The following is a 22,771-nucleotide window of genomic DNA, read 5'->3' on the forward strand; positions in this document are numbered from 1 at the left end:
TCCCGGGGTAATGATGAGGCGTTTAGCAGGCTGACATCGTTAAATAGGTGGCTGGCGCAATTTTGTAGACAGCAAGGCTTTAGCTTTGTTGATAACTGGCCTTCCTTCTGGGGCCGCCATGGGTTGCTGATACCAGACGGCCTCCACCCTACTGGGGAAGGTGTCGCCATCTTGTCTGCAAACATAGATAGAGCTCAACAGGGAGGGTAAAATTAGGAATTTACAGTATTTCCTTGATAGGCTGGAAAATCATTTTGGGATTACTGGGAGTGCCCTTGCATGGTAGACGTCATACTTGACCAGTTGTTCTCACTGTGTTCTATACAGTAACACTACCTCTAACCTTAGTGACATGAAATTTGGGGTTCCACAGGGGTCCGTCTTAGGTCTGCTTTTGTCCCTTTATATTGCACCCTTGGGCACATGCTTTGGGATTTCCTTTTACTGCTATGCTGATGATACTCAGTTATACATGCTAATAACTGCTGGTCATCTCACCCACATAAAGTCCTTAGAAGATTGCCTTCCATCACTTTTAAACTCTGATAAGACTGAAATGATGGTTCTTGGTCCAGTGAGACATCAGCATCAATTTGACCAATTAACGCTTAGCCTAGGCTTGTGTGTCATACATCACACGGACAAAGTGAGGAACCTTGGGGTAATTTTTGATCCTACGTTGTCCTAATATTTCCTTAAAAATATTATGAGGACTGCATTCTTCCACTTGTGAAATATAGCGAAGATTCGTCCCATCCTGTCTATGGCTGATGCTGAGACCCTGATCCATGTGTTTATCTCTTCTAGATTGGACTACTGCTATGTTCTATTTTCTGGTTTACCACAGTCCAGCGTTAGGGCTCTCCAACTGGTTCAAAATGCTGCTGCCAGACTTTTGACACGAAGCAGAAAGTTCGACCACATTACACCCATTTTGGCATCCCTTCACTGGCTTCCTGTCCCTGTGAGATCAGATTTTAAAGTTGTGCTACTAGTCTATAAAATTGTTCATGGACTGGCACCTCCCTACCTAGCTGACCTAATTAAACCTTGTGTACCGGCCCAGGCTTTGTGTTCTCAGGGTGCAGGACTACTTTGTGTCCCTAGGGTGAATAAGAAGTCTGCGGGTCACAGAGCTTTCTCTTATCTTGCCCCTGTTCTGTGGAATGATCTCCCTGTGTCAATAAAACAATCAGATTCTGTGGAGGCTTTCAAGTCCAGACTTAAGACGCACTTATTTTCCCTTTCGTATGGCTAGCATACTGGCATAGTATAGTTCCACGCTTTTCACGCTTAGTTCATTTTATTAGGAAACAGAGCATGCCGCGGCCTCAACTTTACCTAAATTCTGGGTCTTTTAGTGAGGCTTAGGGCTAGTCGCCGGCGATCACCTTAGTAGTTCCTGTTTTTCTTGTTGTTTAGTGCTGACAAATTATACTGTATTTCTTGTCTTTCAGATGCTTGATTCAGTTTTTTTTCTCACTGTTTAAGGTGCAGCTCCATCCAGAATTGCGTGTGGTAATTGTGCTGGAGACCCTCCTGTCCTGTGCACCAACAGATTTTCCTGTATATTCGTTTTGTGAATTGTTTCTGTAATTTGTGTCTGTATCATGGCCCAAGCACAGGGTCACCCCTTTGAGTCTGGTCTGCTTGAGGTTTCTTCCTCAGAGGGAGTTTTTCTTACCACTGTTGCTCTGGGGGTTGGTAAGGTTAGACCTTACTTGTGTGAAGCGCCTTGAGGCAACTCTGTTGTGATTTGGTGCTATATAAATGAAGATAAATTGAAATTGAAAAAATTGACATCTAGCTGTACATACAGTTGTAGTGCAGGCAAAATGAATGGGCGTTTCTCGCATTGATTCAAAGAAAAAAAAGCTTTAAATAAAACAGACTATCACACCAATCCCACCACCCACCCCAACCCCTCACATACTCATACATACACACACATATCCCTGAAACGTCAGACGAATAAAATGAAATGAAAATGAAATTGTCTGTTAAAGTGTCCAAGTTAAAGTCTAAAGTGTAGTGGTGACACTCTCGACATTGAGAAAGCGTTCGATCAGATTGAATGGTACTACTTGTTTGAAGTACTTAAACGATTTAATCTTGGTGACAAATTTATAAATTGGGTGAAACTCGTATACACAAACCCGACAGCTCGAATATGCACAAATAACAACCTATCCACCTCCTTTCGTCTGTACAGAGGAACTCAGCAAGGCTGCCCGTTATCCACCCTCATATTTACATTAGTAATCAAACCACTCGCGCAAAGCATTCATCTAGATCCTAAAATACATGGCTATAAAACCAAAAACATAATAAATAAAATTTCATTATACGCAGATGATATTCTTTTATACTGCACAAATCCAAAATGTTCAATCCCAGTGGTCCTAGATAAAATAAATTTATTTGGCAAATTTTCTGGTTATCGTATCAATTGGGCGAAAAGCATAATGATACCTGCCCAACCGATCCCTAAATCAACTCTAAACCAGTTTCCTTTCAAAACTTCAATGGATGAATTTACATATTTAGGCATAGAGGTCACAAGACAATTTTCATCTCTCATTCAGGCAAATTTTTCACCTCTATTGGAAGAACTAAAGAACAAGATTGAATTTTGGAAAACACTACCAATCTCACTACTAGGAAGAATAAATGCTATAAAAATGATTTTTTTTTTTACCACAAATTTTATATCTCTTTCAAAATATTCCTATATTCTTAACCAAATCATTTTTTTAAAAATTGAGGGTATTATTCAACCCTTCTTATGGAATTACAAAACTCCTAGAATAACTAAAAAATATCTGACAAAACCTAAATTATTAGGGAGCCTAGCCCTTCCAAATTTTATTATGTATCACTGGGTGCCATTAAGAACATATGTTTTTTTTTTTTTTTTTTACCAAAGTTCCTGATACTCCTCCTACCTGGCTAATCATAGAACAAGAACAAGATGACTGCCATCCATTTTCTCCCGCTGCCATAGTTCTATCCCCGACTCCAAAAGACCAGTCACAATTCAGTAAAAACCCGATCATAGCTAACTTAGTTAGAACATGGAAACAAATTAAATCACACTTTCTTTATAAATCAAATCCCCTATCACTACCAATCGCAAAGAATCCATCATTCATTCCATCTAACTTGGATTCCTCATTTGCAGATTGGAAAGATCTAGGAATACACTGCCTCCAAGACTTGTACATTGATGGCACATTTGCCTCTTTTGTACAATTACAAAGAAAATATAAACTTCACAGCAATAACTTTTTCAGATATTTGCAGATCACGAAAATACCTAACATCTTTTGAAACGGAACAAAAACTACAATTGATGATTGTTTAAATACATACCCAACTGAAAATAAATTTATTTCCTGTATATACTACAAATTATTAACCATCTCTATCCCACCTTCTAGCAAATTTAAAGAAAGCTGGGAAAAAGATATGGGCATTCAAGTCCTTGTAAATATTTGGGACAACTCCCTTGAAGCCATACATTTCTGCTCTAACAATGCATGACATTGCCTAATTCAATTTAAAATCATACACAGGCTTCACTACTCCAAAGTAAAAATTCATAATATTTTCCCTGATGTTTCATCAGCTTGTGAAAAATGTCAATCCTCAGATGCAACTCTGTTCCATGCATTTGTATCATGTCCGAAGGTGTCAGCCTACTGGTCCGATGTGTTTAACATTATATCACAGATTCTAAGATCTACTCTATTACCAGACCTGTTGTTGATTAATTTTGGGAAATCAGATACATATAATAACTTTCAAATAGGTCAAAAACGGCTAATTGATTATTGAATCATCATCGCAAAAAAGCTACTTTTGATGTCATGGAAAGGACCGTCAGTTCCAAATGTTAAAATGTGGCTGAGAGACCTCGTTAATACATTACATTTAGAGAAGATTTGTTACTTACTGAAAGATAAACTGCAATGTTTTTGTAAAGTGTGGCAACTTCTTATTCAATATCTGCAAAACGTGCCTATGTGATATATGTAAGAATGAACCTGCTCTGCAACTGTTTAAATGTTCAATGTTATGTACGAGATCTGTTAGAAAAGTATCCGACCTTTTTATTTTTTCAAAAACCATATGGATTTGAATCACGTGTGATTGCATCAGCCAAGCTTGAACCTTCGTGCGCATGCGTGAGTTTTTTCATGCCTGTCGGTTGCGTCATTCGCCTGTGAGCAGGCTTTGTGTGAGCAGTGGTCCACCCCTCTCGTCGGGTTTTATTGCGAATAAATGTCTGAACGATTTGGAGCTTTGCTGCATCCATTTTTCCCAGAAACTGTGAGAGACCTCCAGGTGGTAACCATTCGGAAAATTCAATTGGCTTTGAGGGACGATTTTATGGGGATTACACAGATTAAGGAGTGCTCCAGCCGGTTTAAAGACCGCCCACAGCTGCTGAGAGCGCGCCATGCTCCGAGCGTCGATCGACAGGCTCAAACCCTGCTGAAACAACCAGATCATTTCCAACGTGAAGGCTTTGTTGATCCGAGACGTCGTCTGACTTACACAAAAATGGCAGGAGACGTGGACATCAGTACTTTTTCGGCACATTCCACTGTTACAGGAGTTTTTTTCATGGAAAGAAAAGCGGAGGATTGCGCTACCGTGCTGCTCATGGCGCGGCACAAAACCACCTCCGTGTTGGTCTCACAGGACGGCTTTGAGATGGCTTTCAGACGGCTGTCGGTGGGTTTTCAGTTGTGTGACTAACCGAGAAATTGTGGATAAGCCTGGACATGCCAGAACATGTCCTGTGAGGCTTCATCACAGCGTTGCTTTGCGCCATGCGGCTCCACCGCGACGCGCAGAATTCCTCCGCACGTCTGTCTCAATGTGCCGAAAAAGTGCTGAGGTCCACGCCTTCTGCAATTCCTGTGCTAGTCAGAGGACGTCCTGGATAAAACACAGTGTCCAGTTTGGAAATGAACGGCACATTCCACTGTTACAGGAGTTTTTGTCATGGAAAGAGGAGCGGAGGAATTCCGCGCGTTGCGGCGGTGCCACATGGCGCAAAGCAACGCCATGATGAACCCTCACAGGACATGTTCTGGCATGTCCAGGCTCATCCACAATTTCTCGGTTAGTCACACGACTGAAAAACCCACCGACAGCCGTCTGAAAGCCATCTCAAAGCTATCCTGTGAGACCAACACGGAGGTGGTTTTGTGCCGCGCCATGAGCAGCATGGTGGCGCAATCCTCCGCTTTTCTTTCCATGAAAAAAACTCCTGTAACAGTGGAATGTGCCGAAAAAGTACTGATGTCCACGTCTCCTGCCATTTTTGCGTAAGTCAGACGACGTCCCGGATCAACAAAGCCTTCACATTGGAAATGATTTGGTTGTTTCAGCCTGTTGATCGGCGCTTGGAGCGCGGCGCGCTCTCAGCAGCTGCGGGCGGTCTTTAAACCGGCTGGAGCACTACTTAATCTGTGTAATCCCCATAAAATTGTCCCTCAAAGCCATTTTAATTTTCCGAATGGCTACCACCTGGAGGTCTCTCACAGTTTCTGGAAAAAATTGATGCAGCAAAGCTCCAAATCATTCAGACATTTATTCGCAATAAAAATCCGACGAGAGGGGTGGACCACTACTCACACAAAGCCTGCTCACAGGTGAATGACGCAACCGACAGGTGTGAAAAAACTCACGCATGCGCATGAAGGTTCAGGCTTGGCTGATGCAATCACATGTGATTCAAATCCATATGGTTTTTGAAAAAATAAAAAGGTCGGATACTTTTCTAACAGACCTCATATTTGTGTTTGTAATTTCATTTACCCTCTATGTTAAAAAATGAGCATTAATAAAGATATACAATTCAAACTGTGAAATACATTCTGCTCAATAAAAATATTTGACATTAAAGTGTAGTGGTGACAAAATCACGGACAGTTGAGCTATTTGAACAGTCTGGCAGTCCTGGTTTTGGTGCTACGGAAGCATTTGCCTGATGGCAGCAGTTTAAAGTGGTTGCGAAGAGGGTGTGAGGGGTCCCTGACGATGGTCAGTGCTCTGCTCCTACAGCAGCTCAAGAAGAGTTCCTGGACAGAGGGGAGGCAAACTCAGATGACCCTCTCAGCTCCCCTAACTATTCTCTGCAGAGCTTTTTTGTCTGACATACTGCAACTGGAGAACCATGTTGAGATACAGTATGTCAGAACGCTCTCGCCCACACCTCTGTAGAAGGTCCTGAGGATGCTCGTAGGGAGAGAGGCTCGTTTCAGCTTCCTCAGAAAGTGCAGTATCTGCTGTGCTCCCTTTCTGATCCCCAGAGTGTTCTTGTTCCAGGTCAGGTCCCGAGAGATCTGCACTCAGAGGAACACCCTCCCCTCAGGCTGTGACCTCCAGAAGTCAATGATCATCTCCTTCGTTTTGTCCATGTTGAGCACCAGGTTGTTCTCTCTGCACTAGCCCTCTAGGTCTTTGACTTCTTGACTACACTGATTCCTCATTTTCACGGAGTCCCACCACCATGGCGTCATCCGCAAACTTAATGATCTGGTTCCCCTCGTGTTTGGATACACAGTCATGTGTTAACAGAGTAAATAACAGAGGACTGAGTACACAGCCCTGAGGAAACTAGTGCTCAGTGTGATGGAGTCCAGGATCCAGAAACGTGGCGGTATTCAGGCCAAGTAGCAGCAGTTTCTCCATTAGTCTCCGGGGGATGATGGTGTTAAACGATGAGCTGAAATCAATACACAGGATTCTAGCATAGGTGTCTTCATGGTCCATATGAGTGAGGACTGAGTGCAAGGTGGTGGATATTGCATCCTCTGTGGAGCAGTTTGGTCAATAAGCAAACTGAAGTGATTCAGGGATGCTGGCTGTGATGTGTGTTTTGACAAGTCGTTCAAAACACTTCATGACAAAGGTGTGATGGGGCGGTAATCATTCAGACAGGACATAACTGATTTTTTTTTGCCACTGGAACAACTGTTGACATTTTGAAGCATCTGGGGACGATGGCTGAGAGACTGACTGAGAGAGATGTTAAAGATGTCAGTCAGAACATGTTTCATCTCCACCTCTTGAAATTAACCATCTATCTACCACAGCCAGGAGAAATGTGGGCGTTCCCTTGGCCTTCAACAAAAGACATAAAAGCAAACAAGTGGAAAAATCCATAACTGCACCTTAGTGCTTCACTGTTTCACCTCAGGGAGCATTGGTTTATTTCATGTGACACACACATTCATTCATGACCATCATTCATTACATGACTAAAGAAAAACACTTTGTGTCTTACTTTGAGCTGAGGTTATACACCGTGGAGTCAGACGTAGACTAAATGCTTTTGCACAATGTGTTTAGACCGTCCCCCGGGGCAGCGCCTGTGCGTCACTTGATTTTCGAAAGACAAAAAAAATTTGTGCAACAAACTTCCTCGCCAAATAGTCAGGCAGGCACCTCGTACCCCTCACCACATACTCACCACAACTCAGAACGTTCTCAACATGTGGGACAACTTGTGACGGGTTGGCACATACTTTTCTTTTTATATGATTGGGGAGGAACGGTGCTTCTGGAAGTGGCCCAGTGATTTCAGCATCCTCCAGCCAGGGCAGCACTTATCTGCCATGCACGCGCAATGCACGTCAGCAGGTGGGAGGCATCCTATCCAGCCATGAAGGAATTGCAGGAACCAAATTCATTGTGTTTTCCTCTTTTTATTTATGTTGATTTATCTATTTTTCTGATGTCTGCAGTGGAAAGAAGTTTAATGCTGTTGGTCGGCACCCACGTCAGTGGGCGGGACACATCCTGTCTGTCCACAAAAGTGTTGTATGAAACCAGATTTGTTGTGTTTCTTCTTCTTTTTATTTACTCATTTTCTGAGGACTGCAGTGGAAATAAGTTTAATGCTGTTGGTCGGCACCCACCTCCCCCGCACATGCGTCAGCAGGTGGGACACATCCTGTTAGATCACGGAGGAGCTGCACAAACCGGATTTAGTGTGTTGTTCTCTTGTATTTATTTTCTTATTCACTTTAATAAGTTTAATGTTGCCGGGTCAGTGGCAACCCCAGTGCACACATGGACAGCATGCTGGTCGTCACCTGTGCAGGGGATGAAGACAAAGTCAGTGCTCTGGATTCATTCTTTATTTTATTTTATTTTATTTTTATTCGAATTCTTCCAAAGGACCACTGTAACCGTGTGCCCTGTCCTCTCACGGAGGAGCTGTACCATCTAATGGAACAAAGTTTTATGCGTGACCTGGCAGTGCACACTCACTGGATGCATTCTGTCCGGTCATGGAGCCACACAAACCAGATTTATTGTTTTTCTCTTTTTTTAAATTTATTTTTCTGAGGACCACAGTAGAAATGAGTTTAAAGCTACACCTGTGTGAAGAATGTGGACAAGGAGATCTTATTGAGACAGACTTATTGTTTTTATTTACGGGTGATTCTTAGACTATGGGCACTTATTATGTCCTTTGATCATATTGTATGTAAAACATAAAAAAGGGGAAATTTCACACTTTTATAGTTATCTTTACAATGAAAGTGTGTTAAGAATTTTGTTCTAGTAGTCTATGTTGACTTTTTCCACCTTTTTTCAGCATCATTATATGCAAATATTGCTGTTTTGTGCGTGTCCCCCACCCAGACTTTTGATCTTCAATGATAAAAATGAATGGTAAAGAAACATTTTTTCTAATGTTTTAAAATATCTCTGAATAAAATATCAGTAAAATAATCAAAACATAATTGGGGTATTCAATGTCATACAACTGTTGTGATTTTTTTAAACAAAATGTAGTTGTCCCACACTATTGCCGTAATTTCCACCACAACACTGTAATATCCCTTTAAACAGTTTGTATGAAAGATTGTTTGGTAGTTTCTATGGAGATAAACAGTGACATCAGAGCACATGTATATAGCGCCAAATCACAACAAACAGTTGCCCCAAGGCGCTTTATATTGTAAGGCAATGGTGTGGTGGAAATTACATTTACAAGGCCAATAGTGCCCGTAGTTAAAGAATCACCCTTACATTGCCTGTGAGGACGTCAATGGGAGTTGAGAGATGCAGCTCCTAAACATTATTCTGTAAGTCAATGAGTGTTTGTTCACATTTTTCTTCTTGGTTTTTAATTATTATTTATTATTATTTATATTGCTTTTTCTGCCTGAAGTTGGGGGAATTTCTACAGCCTTTTTCATATAACAATATAATAGTCCACATCCATCCTAAGGACAGTGTGCACAAACGTGTCATCATCTCAGCCATGCCAGTGATGCTCAACATCCGTGAGAGTGCCGCGTGGTATTCACACGTAAATCTTTGCATTCCCAAAGGCCACACCAGTGCCACTCGACTTTCATGTGTGTGCTGTCCAGCATGTCAGTGTCTCTCATGTGGTATGTGTGTGGACTGCTCCAGATTTGTGACCATGTTTCACCACCACTCTGGACAGCATTCAGCGGACTGGTGGCCGTCCGCTGAATGCTGGACTGGCGGCCCATGGGAGGACGAATTCTGTGAGATTCCACGTGAAAAAGATTTGACCTTTTCACTTGTTTTGGCGTGATTTTGTGTCTCTGTCAGTTGCCCACCAGTCGCTCATCAATGAGATACTAGCCTAACATAAGGACCACAATCAGAAACAAAATAAGCCGTAGATAACATTACGGTAACTATAACTATGTGTTGGTAGGTTATTATTACGGCAGTGATATGATATACTACCTTAACCTCAATAGTCTAAATAGCTCAAATCTTATAGGGATACATGAATACAAAGAATAACTGGAACAAGAAATGTTGATTGATATGAATGGAGTTAAAAAAAAAAAAATCTTCCATCAGAGAATCAAACCTCTGTCTCCTGCATGACAGGTGGGGATACTTTACTTACGACGGTACCAGCGAGGAAGCAGCAATACACATCAAGTCACAGAACATCGATTCTGGTGGCTGGTGTAACAACAGCCTCAATATTTATGTCTGCCGTAACTGGAGCCACTTTGAACAAAACATATTTGTCATGATATTATTAGGGGTAGCTGACACATAACTACTTCCTTTTCTTGAAAAGAATTGGGGAATCTTAGCACCCAAAATCAGAACACATTTCCCATTCATGAAAGCAGCCTGATTAAAAGTATATCCAGTCAAATACAATGAATAAAGAATTCCGCCAAACCAGGTTACAGAACTATTTTTGAAAGTGAAATGATGCTAATAGCGTCCATGAATAAAAGTGTATGTGTTTGGCCAATCACCATCCTGCTCTGCTCTCTTCAGAAGCATAAAAAATTGTTTGTCCAAGTTTATTTAATTTATTGAACGTGACTGCAGCAGGGTGTGGAAAAAAAAACACGTGTGTAAGTTTATCACTAATTTTCGGTGCCAGAAAAAGCTTGGAAAGGCCCCACTTTACGTTTATGACTTTAATGGAGAATTTCTATATTTTCTTTAATAATCAATCATTTTGTTTAACTTGTTGATTATAAAGTGCTCGAACAGCACATCATGAAAGGAAGAGGAAGAAAACCTAACAATGCCTCCATTTCAGAAGGTGTGGAAGATGACGGCACTGATCCTAGCCGCACTGCTAATGAAGGGAATGAAGACACTGTATAACTGGGGATACAAAATGCATAACTGTGCACAATTTCTCCGGTCATAATCACAGAAGCCTCTAACTTCTTCTGGGTTGTCTGGGTGTCTTGGTGGCTTTCCTCACTCTTCTCCTTCTTGCACAGTCACTCAGTTTTTGAGAACTGTCTACTCCACACAGATTTACCATAGAGCGCCATACTGTTTGCATTTCTTTATAACTGATGTAAATAAAGTTCAAGAGATATTCAGTGACTTGGAAATGTTCATGTATCCATCCCCTGACTCGTCTGAAGAAAAGTGACAATTAAACTGATTATTTGCAGGTATTACACCAAAGGGGCTGATTGATTACCTATGCAATCCATCATCTTTGCTTTTATATTTTTAATTAAATTATATCAAGTTGCAGAGATTTACTTTCAGTTTGAGTCTAAGGAAGATAATCTTAGAAATTTTTATAATGACAAGCCTGATTTACTTTTTGTATTTGAAATGCCATAAACAAATTAAAATATGTGAAATACCAAGGGGCTGAATACGTTTGCAAGCCACTGTATTTAGTTGTCTGTGGGTTTGATAAGATTAGTCAACACTTTTTGTACTGTTGCCTGCTAACAAAGAAGTTATGGGCCTTTTTTTTTTTTTTTTTTTTTGATGACCAGTACTGTTAACTGAAGGTTTATTTTGAACATACTCCATTGTAATGTGACAAGAACTTTACTGGGTCTACTAGGTGATACAACATCAGTTCACAAATTTTTTTCTCATTGCGAATGTATAGCAGGGGTGGTGGCCAAGTGGTTAATGCACTTGGTTTCAGTGCAGAAGGTTCCCAGTTCAAATCCCACCCCTGCCACATTTCTCCATGTAATGTGGAGTTGTGTCAGGAAGGGCATCCAGCATAAAACTTGTGCCAATTCAACATGCAGATCCACCTTGGATTTGCTGTGGCAACCCCAAGTGCAAACAAGGGAGCAGCCAAAGGGTCTTACTATTGCGAATGTTAACCTTAAGGAGATGGAGATTTACACATAAAAAGTTCCATTTCAGCATGAGCAGACATTTACAGATTATAACGGCAGCTATTTCATTGTCAGAGACTGACTGAATGAGATATCAGTGACACTGGTTAATGTTTACAGCCCTAATTATGAGGACCCTGAATTTTTCCAAGCCCTTTTTAGGACTTTTCCCAGTCTCTCTGAATCTAAGGTGATAATGGTGATTTTAATTGTATAATGGACCCACTGACACACAGGCACCAACCGCAAATAAGTAAGTCGATAAATAGTCTTACTGTCAGTAGTCTAATGCAGGGCTGCGGCCTTGTAGATGTGTGGAGATCCCTCTAAAAAAGATTTGTCTTGTTTTCTTTTCAGTCCAGAAATCTTATTCTTGAATAGATTACTTTCTTCTAGATTCCATCTTGCTCTCAGTGGTCTTTGGCTCTTGTTATCACCATATTGTTATCTGATCACTGCCCCTGTCTGTAGATCTCAAAATGAACACAGCTAAGGGGAATTACAGTTGGCGTTTAAATAACTCTCTATTAAAGGATCAGGGTTTTGGTAAATACATTGCAGAGAAAATTTCAATGTTTATTATTACAAACAATATGGGTGATGTGAATGCTCGAAGGATTTGCAGTCCTTTCTCATTTTAATTTTTCAGGAATGGTCATTGACCGGAATGCTTGATACCTGTGATATGAACAAGTACTGGGATTTTCTTGAGTTGTTGTTTTATCTGATAAGGTTTGTGTCAAGGCTTTTTCACAAAACCTATCTGTGATCCAGTGTACTTGGATGGGCAAGTGGAAATCAGTAGGGGGGGAATGTTACAAGTTAAATTATTCCCACTTGTCATTACCAGCAAAAGTTCAGGCATTTCTGAATTAGCTTTGGTAGTGGGAGTTTAATTTGTTGTGTTAGAGCTCCCTCTGTGGGATCGTAGTGGACCTGATTACCATGATGAAGACTGAAAGTCTTTTGTTTTCTATTTGATGTTGTTCAGAATAAACATCTGGATGACAAACTTGTCACTGGTGTGCAACTTTAACACAATGCAATGACAGAAGAGTACACAACTGCTACACTGGCCTACCAATACGGGTTTGAATCCCACTCATGCAACCTGTCTGTGTCCTTGGACAAGACACTTAATCTGTACTATCCCAGTCCAGCCAGCTTTAAATGGGTACCGGCTTTGCCTGGAGGACTAACCTGCATCAGACTGGCATCCCATCCAGGTGAAGCTGTAGACTTTCATCCGCTCCATGCTACGGAATCCAGAGATCAGCGCCAGCATCAATGGACTCTAGGGCCGATATAGGACACGCTTCTTATTTTAGTATGCTCCTAGGTCAGCCCTGTTAATGCTCATGGATTCATTTCCAAAACTAATTTTAAAAAGAGAGAGAGATTTGTTGTATGAGGTCACCATCAAAGGTTTGGCTGTCAGCAATGTTTTAATCATGAATTTATGCTTTTAGTTCCTGTAATAGTAAAAACCATGGACTGTTTTCTAAGAACACCCCCTGCTTTTCTACCTTATTATAGTACCCCTTGGGCACATATTGTGATGTTTTGGGATTACCTTTCATTGCTATGCTGATGATACTGTGAAACTAAAATGATGAATGTTGCTTTGCTAATGTTCTGTTTTAACTAAATGTTCTGTTTGACCATCTGTAACCTTTCTGTTAACTAAATGGTGAGACATGCTCACTGTGAAAGGCATCTGATAAGAGACATTCCTTCAGCCTTCCCTCGCCTTATAACACACGATCTCTGAGTTACACAAACTGCTGCAAGCAGAAATTACTCCATCTTGTGATCAAGCACAGTGCAAGGAAAAGGCATTGTCTTAACTAGACAAGTGTCACAGTGGGATATTGTTCACAATCTCCAAGTGACCTCTGACCCTCACCATGATGGAAAAAACATTCTCCCAGACGAAAGGGACTCGTTGATCATCACAGCCCTGTCATTCTTGTCGACAGGACAATCATTCAGCCAATCACTTGGGACTTTGTTTTAACAACCTGTTTCTTTTAATTAACTCTGTATTTATGTTTGAACAGATGCATTCTTTAGACATGTGGTTAAAAGCAGAGCTCAGAAAGCTACACTTTACACTGTTCCAATCAGAACACCCTTGTTGGCACAGGGTCCGAAGCTTCGTATTCAAAAGCCTGTTATTTGACAAACAGTCAATGTCTTGATTCTTTGTTTCCACAAATACCCTGAACAATCCTTCAGCCTCCACAATACTCAGTTATACATGCCGATAACCACTGGTAATCTTCTCCAAATAAAATCCTTAGAAGATTGCCTTGCATTAGTGAAAAGCTGGATGTGTAGCAATTTCCTACTTTTAAACTCTGACAAGACAGAAATGATGGTTAGCCTAAGCTCCTGTCATACATCATACTGACAAAGTGAGGAACCTTGGGGTAATTTTTCATCCTACGTTGTCCTTTGACCTACACATTAGAGATATTACAAGGACTGCTTTCTTCCACCTGCAAAGATTCGTCCCATCCTGGCTGATGCTGAGACCTTGATTCATGCATTCGTTTCTTCTACATTGGACTCCGCCAATGTTTTATTTTCTGGTTTACTGCAGTCCAGCATTAGGGATCTCCAATTGGTTCAAAATACTGCTGCCAGACCTTTGACAGGAAGCAGAAAGTTTGACCACATTACACCCATTTTGGCATCTCTTCACTGGCTTCCTGTCTCTGTGAGATCAGATTTTAAGGTTCTGCTATTAACCTATAAAATTGTTCACGGACTGGCACCTCCCTATTTAGCTGACCTAATTTAACCCTACGTACCAGCCCGGGCTCTGTGTTCTCAGGGTGCAGGACTACTTAGTGTCCCTAGGGTGAATAAAAAGTCTGTGGGTCACAGAGCTTTCTCTTATTGTGCCCCTGTTCTGTGGAATGATCTCCCTGCATTAATAAAACAGTCAGATTCTGTAAAGACTTTCAAGTCCAGACTTCAGACACACTTATTTTCACTTTCATATGGCTAGCATACTGGCATAGTATGGTACTGTGCTTTCAACCCTTTAAAATTAATATTATTAGTAAACAGAGCGGGCTGCGGCCTCAACTTTATCTAAATTCTGGGTCTTTTAGTGAAGCTTAGGGCTAGTGGCTGGCGATCACCTTAGCATTTCTTCTGTTTTTATTCTTGCTTAATGCTGAGAAATTATACTGTATTTGTTGTCTTTCTGCCATCTGATTGTGTTTTTTTTTTTCCTTTCTGTTTAAGGTGCAGCTCCATCCAGAGATGGGAGTGGGTGTCTTCTTCTGCAGACCTCCTGTCCTGTGCACCAACATGGACTCCCAAAATTTCCTGTGTATTTGTATTGTTAACTGTGTCGATAGCTTGGCACAAGCAGAGGGTCACCCCTTTGAGTCTGTTCTGTTTGAGGTTTCTTCCTCAAATCATCAGAGGGAGTTTTTCCTTACCACTGTCACCTGTGTGCTTGCTCTTGGTGTTGGTACGGTTATACCTTACTTGTGTGAAGCGCCTTGAAGCAACGTTGTTGTGATTTGGTGCTATATAAATTAAATTAAATTAAATTAAATTGAATTAAGAGCTGTTCTTAAGATTGTTTTTCTGGTTCCAGGATTTGCTCTTAGCTGGTTTTGTCTCATCATAAATGTGTAATAAATAAAGCTGTTTGTCGTGTTTCGTCATTTAGACAATAAAATGTTTTTTTTTTATATAGTTTGTGTCACAGGCTATCATTATGGGTACCATGGAACAAAAGACAATCTGGACAACATGAGGGTTCACATTTAGAAAAATTTATTTCATCAAACATAAAACACGTTTATTGTCAGTAAACTGGAAAAATCATCACATTATTATTCTTTAAGAACTGTAAGAGACGTTTGGCTTGTCATTCCATCCTTTTCATAACACTGTTTCCATGGAGGTCTGAGAAGGAGCAACAGTGGCTGAGCTGGAGATCACGCTGTTCCTCCTGATAGAAGCAAACACAAATATGAATCATCTCGTCCTCTGTCAACATTCAGCATCTCAATATTTCAAAATCTTCAGAGGAAGCTTTTACTTTTGCAAATTGCTGATCATGTTGTAGATCCACTTGGCATTTGGATTGACACAAATGTTGCCACCCTTCTTCCTGGTGACTCTGTGGACAAACAAACATACATTAATAAACATGACATTTTACTTTTAATTCCACAAGGAACAACAGCAAATATATTCAATAAAATACTTTTTTCAAAGTAATAGTATGCTTGAGAATATCCATTTTATAGTTTGATGCTTCCACGTGTATTCACACATTTTAATTAACTATTTATTGATATTTACAGTCCAAAATAAAATTTGACAATTACTTTATTGAGGATGTTTTATAAAAAAAAAATTTCTGAAACATTTTAACAATTTATCAACTGTACTTTATTCATGAAACAGCAAATATGCAGCAGTGTCAATGAAAAATGCTTAACTCTTTTTTTTATTATGATTATTATTATTTCTATATCAAATCTAAATTAAAAAATTCAGGCTGCTGTATAAGAATGTATAAAATAAAGCCCTAATTATTTGTGTTCTACTTACAGGTGTACGTACCTTGTAAGTAATGTGTAAAACTGTTTCATTGATATTAGAGGACAGAATAACAGAAAACGTACATGATTTCTGTCCACCGACAGCTTCCCGAAACAGGAATGACCTCAATTCTTCTGATATTGGAAATGAGGATTCGGTTATAGGTGGTCTTGATGCAGCGACACCCATACCCATTGCTGGGGAGACCTGTAGGTGTCAAATATAAAATAAATAAAAATTAAATTAACATGCAATTTTGCTTTGGTGGCCCCAAAATTATATTTTAACCCCACAACAAAAGCTAACTTATACAGCAGTTATATATTATACAATTCAACTCAACATTCACAACAAATAGCTTTATATAATGGTTTTATACTCGATAAAATTTACTGATCTCATGTGGGAATTACAGCAACACAATTATTATAACAGAAATAAAGCTGGAAATACAAAAAATACTAACTGGTTACAAATGACCAAAAAAAAAAACCAATGAAAATATTTACAAAAGATGCAAAGTGCAAACAGAAAATAATAAAAAATGCAAACAGAAAGATGTAATTATATGCAGACGACACCTTGTTGTTTTATTAAATCCAGTTGTTACAAACATTGAGCAGGACAAGAAAAAAAAGTTTTTGACATCGTCGTCTCACCGTGCACAGCAGTGATGCAGCAGAGAGTCAGAGTGGCGAGCAGCAGCAAAGCTTTAGTCGTCATGTCGTCGGCTGCTTTGATCTTTCAGAAGTGAAGAACTTAGAGTGAGCAGAGTAAAGGCCGGCTTTATAAAGGTACCAACAAGGAAGTACGTGTAGGAGAAACTGCAGTTTTTTTCTGCCCTCACAAATTTAAATGTAAATTATGTGGCATCAGCTTTTTTTGTTTCTAGTTGGGGAATCCTGCTGAATGAGCTAAGGCTGGATATTCCTTCTGATGGCCAAACTTTCACTAATTTTAAGTGGAACATCTCAAACCAAAATGCTTCTCTCAGTAACGTTGTCATCATTTTGTTTATGACAAGGCACCAGACAGGATCTCAAACTTCATCATAAATGACAGCAAATTAATATTAAGTATAATTCAAAGTTCTTGTTTGACAATGTGGCAGCACTTATTCAGGGACAGCCACCTATATAAGCTGATCTCCATTTACAGCTCAGGGTTTCTTAGATTATTTCCTAGACAAAATAGGTGACATTAGGTCAAATATATCCCAGCACGCATTAGTGCCAACACCGCACCCTGTTACTGAAGTGGGTGCCATCATTGACAGCATGGTGAGGCTCACTGAATTTGACACTATTCCACTGGGAATGTTGATCAAACTTGTAACTTCTGCAAAAATCACACAACCTGTTATTTTGACCAAATAACGACTAAACTCTTTCAGAACCTCTGGCTTACACTTGGACCTTAACCTGTCATTAACATCGGGATCTGTTTGCAAATGTTTTAAAATTGCAGTGGTTAAACCAATTCTTCAGAAACCTAACTTCGACTCCAGTGTACTAAAAAACTACAGACTTATAACAAACCTATCATTTTGCTCAAAAATACTTGAAAAATTAGTTTCAAGGCAGCTTGTGGACCATCTTACTGAGAATAACCTCAGACACAACAGTCTGCATGAAAGCACCATTCCACGACGACAGCTCTTACAAAAGTGGTAAATGATTTTCTGCTTGAAATGGACTCAGACACAACTACGGTTCTGTTACTGTTAGATCTTAGCGCTGCATTTGACATGGTAGACTATGGTATATTACTGGATAGGCTTGAGAACCACTTTGGGATTGCTGGAAATGTCCTCACATGGTTGAAATGCTATTTAACTAGTCGCTCTCACTAGTCGCTGGATGTTGAGTAATTTTTCAACACCCCTGAGTCACACTAACTCAGAACGCTCGTAGCACAGGCAGAGGGGGAGGATTAGCAGCAATCTTCCACTCCAGCTTATTAATTAATCAAAAACCCAGAAAGAGCTTTAATTCATTTGAAAGCTTGACTCTTAGTCTTGTCCATCCAAATTGGAAGTCCCAAAAACCAGTTTTATTTGTTGTTATCTATCGTCCACCTGGTCGTTACTGTGAGTTTCTCTGTGAATTTTCAGAACTTTTGTCTGACTTAGTGCTTAACTCAGATAAGATAATTATAGTGGGCGATTTTAACATCCACATAGAAGCTGAGAATGACAGCCTCAACACTGCATTTAATCTATTATTAGACTCAGTTGGCTTTGCTCAAACAATTATTAATTAAGTAATAAGTAATTTAAGTAATTAAACCATTACTTAAAAAGACATCACTTGACCCAGGTACCTTAGCTAATTATAGGCCAATCTCCAACCTTCCTTTTCTCTCAAAAATTCTTGAAAGGGTAGTTGTAAAACAGCTAACTAATCATCTGCAGAGGAATGGTCTGTTTGAAGAGTTTCAGTCAGGTTTCAGAATTCATCATAGTACAGAAACAGCATTAGTGAAGGTTACAAATGATCTTCTTATGGCCTCAGACAGTGGACTCAACTGTGTGCTTGTCCTGTTAGACCTCAGTGCTGCTTTTGATACTGTTGACCATAAAATTTTATAACAGAGATTAGAGCATGTCATAGGTATTAAAGGCACTGTGCTGTGGTGGTTTGAATCATATTTATCTAATAGATTACAATTTGTTCATTTAAATGGGGAGTCTTCTTCACAGACTAAGGTTAATTATGGAGTTCCACAAGGTTCTGTGCTAGGACCAATTTTATTCACTTTATACATGCTTCCCTTAGGCAGTATTATCAGAAAGCATTTCTTAAATTTTCATTGTTACGCAGATGATACCCAGCTTTATCTATCCATGAGGCCAGAGGACACACACCAATTAGCTAAACTGCAGGATTGTCTTACAGACATAAAGACATGGATGACTTCTAATTTCAGATAAAACTGAAGTTACTGTACTTGGCCCCACAAATCTTAGAAACATGGTGTCTAACCAGATCCTTACTCTGGATGGCATTACCCTGACCTCTAGTAATACTGTGAAAAATCTTGGGAGTCATTTTTGATCAGGATATGTCCTTCAATGCGCATATTAAGCAAATATGTAGGACTGCTTTTTTACATTTGCGCAATATCTCTAAAATTAGAAAGGTCTTGTCTCAGAGTGATGCTGAAAAACTAATTCATGCCTTTATTTCCTCTAGGCTGGAGTATTGTAATTCATTATTATCAGGTTGTCCTAAAAGTTCCCTGAAAAGCCTTCAGTTAATTCAAAATGCTGCAGCTAGAGTATTGACGGGGACTAGAAGGAGAGAGCATATTTCACCCATTGTTGGGAAGGTGTCGTAGCACGGACCCACAACAGGGGGCGCAAATGAACGGACAATAAGTAAGCCAAAAGGTAACAATTTAATGTTGTGATATTACACAACGAAACGTGTCTTAATGTTCACAGTCAATAAACACCAGGTGACGTGTGGGCAGGCTCGAAGATAGAAGACGCCCGACGAGAGAGAAGCCGCGTCCCACACGGCCTCCACCACCAACGGCCTGAAGAACACCGGAGCCGCCAAGTCCCGAGTCCCCAGGTGGCCTCTGTCTTCGGCTGTCGACCCTGGTACTGCTGGCAGAAAACAGAAAGATGATGTGTGAGTGTGAGTCCGCACACTCAGTAATTAACAGTCCAGACACCGTTAGGAGGGAGCACCTCCACCTCCAAATCACACACACTCGTGCAGCTCCTGATCAACCACTTATCTGGGACGGGGTGCGAGGTGAAGCCGTCACTGTCACACCAAACGCCAATCCTCCAGACAAGGAAAGCACCAGGAAAACGGCTGCAACAGAAGTTCAGATTACTATTCAACGTATAAGTCAGCAGAGAAAATTACCTTAGTACTGGTAGTCGATTTCTCGGCGGGGAGGTGGAGTTGCAGTCCGGCTTATATGGTGGTGTAGATGAGTGACAGCTGGAGTAATGAGTGACAGCTGTCACCTCCTCTGGGTCTGGCGCCCTCTCGTGCTTGGAGCCCGCACTCCAAGCAGGGCGCCCTCTGGTGGTAGTGGGCCAGCAGTACCTCCTCTTCAGCGGCCCACACAACACCCATATTGGCTTCTCTTCATTGGCTTCCTGTTAATTCTAGAATAGAATTTAAAATTCTTCTTCTTACTTATAAGGTTTTGAATAATCAGGTCCCATCTTATCTTAGGGACCTCATAGTACCATATCACCCCAATAGAGCGCTTCGCTCTCAGACTGCAGGCTTACTTGTAGTTCCTAGGGTTTGTAAGAGTAGAATGGGAGGCAGAGCCTTCAGCTTTCAGGCTCCTCTCCTGTGGAACCAGCTCCCAATTCAGATCAGGGAGACAGACACCCTCTCTACTTTTAAGATTAGGCTTAAAACTTTCCTTTTTGCTAAAGCTTATAGTTAGGGCTGGATCAGGTGACCTTGAACCATCCCTTAGTTATGCTGCTATAGACTTAGACTGCTGGGGGGTTCCCATGATGCACTGAGTGTTTCTTTCTCTTTTTGCTCTGTATGCACCACTCTGCATTTAATCATTAGTGATTGATCTCTGCTCCCCTCCACAGCATGTCTTTTTCCTGGTTCTCTCCCTCAGCCCCAACCAGCCCCAGCAGAAGACGGCCCCTCCCTGAGCCTGGTTCTGCTGGAGGTTTCTTCCTGTTAAAAGGGAGTTTTTCCTTCCCACTGTCGCCAAGTGCTTGCTCACAGGGGGTCGTTTTGACCGTTGGGGTTTTTCTGTAATTACTGTATGGCTTTTGCGTTGCAATATAAAGCCCCTTGGGACAACTGTTGTGATTTGGCGCTATATAAATAAAATTGATTTGATTTGAAATTCAAACAAGATTGAAATGATGGTCCTGGGTCCTGCGAGACATAGACATCAATTTGAACGGTGAACAGTAAACCTAGATTTGTGTGTTATACATCAGTGGTAACATGAGAAACCTTGGGGGGGATTTTTGATCCCACACTGTCCTTTGACCTACACATTACAGAAATCACTAGGACTGCTTTCTTGCATCTTTGTAATAAAGTGAGGAGATGTCCTGTCCTGTCTGTCTGATGCAGAGACTCTGATTCATGACTTTGTCTCTTCCCTGGCTTACCTCAACCCAGCATCGGAGGGCTCCAGGTGGTTCAAAACACAGCTGCTAGAACCTTGAAGTAAGAAATTTGACCACACTGCCCTCACTTCATTGGCTAACTGTCTCTGTGAGGTCTGAGTTTAAGGTTTAATAGCCAACTTGTAAAATTATTAATGGACTAGTGCCTCCCTACCTAGCCCACTTAATTAAATCATATGTACCAGCCCAAGCTATACTTTCTCAGGATTACTACAGTGCCTTGCAAAAGTATTGGGCCCCTTGGTATTTCACATTTTAATTTGTTTATGCCATTTCAAATACAAAAAGTAAATCAGGCTTCTCAATATAAAATTTTCTAAAATGACCTTCCTTAAACTCAAATGCAAAGTAATTTGATATAATTTAATTAAAAATATAAAAGCCAAGATGATGGGTTGAATAAGTAATGGGCCCTTTTGGTATAATATCTGTAAATAGTCAATTTTATTTTATTATTAATTTTATTATTATTATTAAGAGTGTGCATATCATGCAGGGGTGGTGGCCAAGTGGTTAATGCGCTTGGTTTCAGTTCAGAAGGTTCCGGGTTCAAATTCCACCCCTGCCACATTTCTCCATGTAATGTGGAGTTGCGTCAGGAAGGGCATCCGGCGTAAAAAAAACTTGTGCCAATTCAACATGCAGATCCACCTTGGATTTTGCTGTGGCGACCCCAAGTGCAAAACAAGGGAGCAGCCGAAGGGACTTACTAGTCAATTTTATTGCCCGTATTCTTCAGGCACGTCAGGTGATGACACATGAACATTTCCAAATCACTGAATATGTCTTGGACTTTATTTACATCAATTATGAAGAAATACAAACAGTATGGCACTTTATGAAAAATATGCATGGAGTAGACAGTTCCTAAAAACTGACTGTGCAAGAAGGAGAAAAGTGAAGAAACCACCAAGACAACCAAACAAACCAGAAGACATTATAAGCTTCCAGGGCTGTGATTGGAGAAATTGTGCATAGTGCATGTTTTGCATCTTGTATCCGCAGTTATACAGCTTCATGATGAAGTGGTATAGAGGAGGATTTTCTTAAAAAGAAGCCCTGAAAGCTCAGCTACAATTTGCCAGAAGGTACATCTGAGATGCAAGCCTAATTAAAGCCAGATTAAAGACTCATCTGCTATCCCGTTCATATGGCTAACATATGTGTATAGTGTCAAATCATTTTCCTCTTATCTTAAACTGTGTTATAAATGGAGCAGGTCTCAGTCTCATATCAAAACTTTTCTGCTTGTTTGAAGCAGTGGGTTGGCTGTCAGTGAGCACATTAGTACTCTCTCTGCTTCTATACGGATTTATTTCTAGTGAAACTTATGCCCTAGGTGCTGGTAATTCTGTCCAGTTGATTCTGTAGTTTTTCTCATTTCTCTCTGTCTGAGGTA

The 22,771-nt window shown here is 40.5% G+C and overlaps 1 protein-coding gene and 1 long non-coding RNA gene across 3 annotated transcripts; one reads left to right on the forward strand and one right to left on the reverse strand.

The window, feature by feature from the left end:
• Positions 1–1,183: 1,183 nt before the first annotated feature.
• On the forward strand, positions 1,184–22,562 carry LOC117509888. Its single transcript, XR_004560581.1, has 3 exons — positions 1,184–1,215; positions 7,045–7,046; positions 22,490–22,562. It is a non-coding gene; the product is annotated as an uncharacterized LOC117509888 (long non-coding RNA).
• LOC117509887 (C-X-C motif chemokine 10) lies at positions 15,439–17,235 on the reverse strand. 2 transcript variants are annotated; one of them, XM_034169514.1, is made up of 4 exons: positions 16,892–17,235; positions 16,316–16,439; positions 15,724–15,804; positions 15,439–15,630 (listed from the first exon to the last, which is right to left on the reverse strand). In XM_034169514.1, the coding sequence occupies exons 1-4, from the start codon at positions 16,953–16,955 to the stop codon at positions 15,564–15,566; spliced, it is 336 nt and encodes a 111-aa protein (XP_034025405.1). In that variant the 5' UTR covers positions 16,956–17,235; the 3' UTR covers positions 15,439–15,563. The 2 variants fall into 2 exon arrangements, with proteins under 2 accessions (XP_034025405.1, XP_034025404.1); XM_034169513.1 differs by having other exon boundaries at positions 15,439–15,633; positions 16,892–17,228.
• Positions 22,563–22,771: the final 209 nt, after the last annotated feature.

The sequence above is a fragment of the Thalassophryne amazonica genome, chromosome 5 (genome assembly GCF_902500255.1).
Source record: "Thalassophryne amazonica chromosome 5, fThaAma1.1, whole genome shotgun sequence".
Lineage (NCBI taxonomy): Eukaryota > Metazoa > Chordata > Actinopteri > Batrachoidiformes > Batrachoididae > Thalassophryne > Thalassophryne amazonica.

Coding starts and splice junctions, on each gene's coding strand:
- LOC117509887 (XM_034169513.1), bottom strand. CDS start 16,955: ATGACGACTAAAGCTTTGCTGCTGCTCGCCACTCTGACTCTCTGCTGC. Junction 16,440..16,891: donor CTGCATCACTGCTGTGCACG/GTGAGACGACGA, acceptor TGACACCTACAG/GTCTCCCCAGCAATGGGTAT. Junction 15,805..16,315: donor TGTCGGTGGACAGAAATCAT/GTACGTTTTCTG, acceptor GTTTGTCCACAG/AGTCACCAGGAAGAAGGGTG.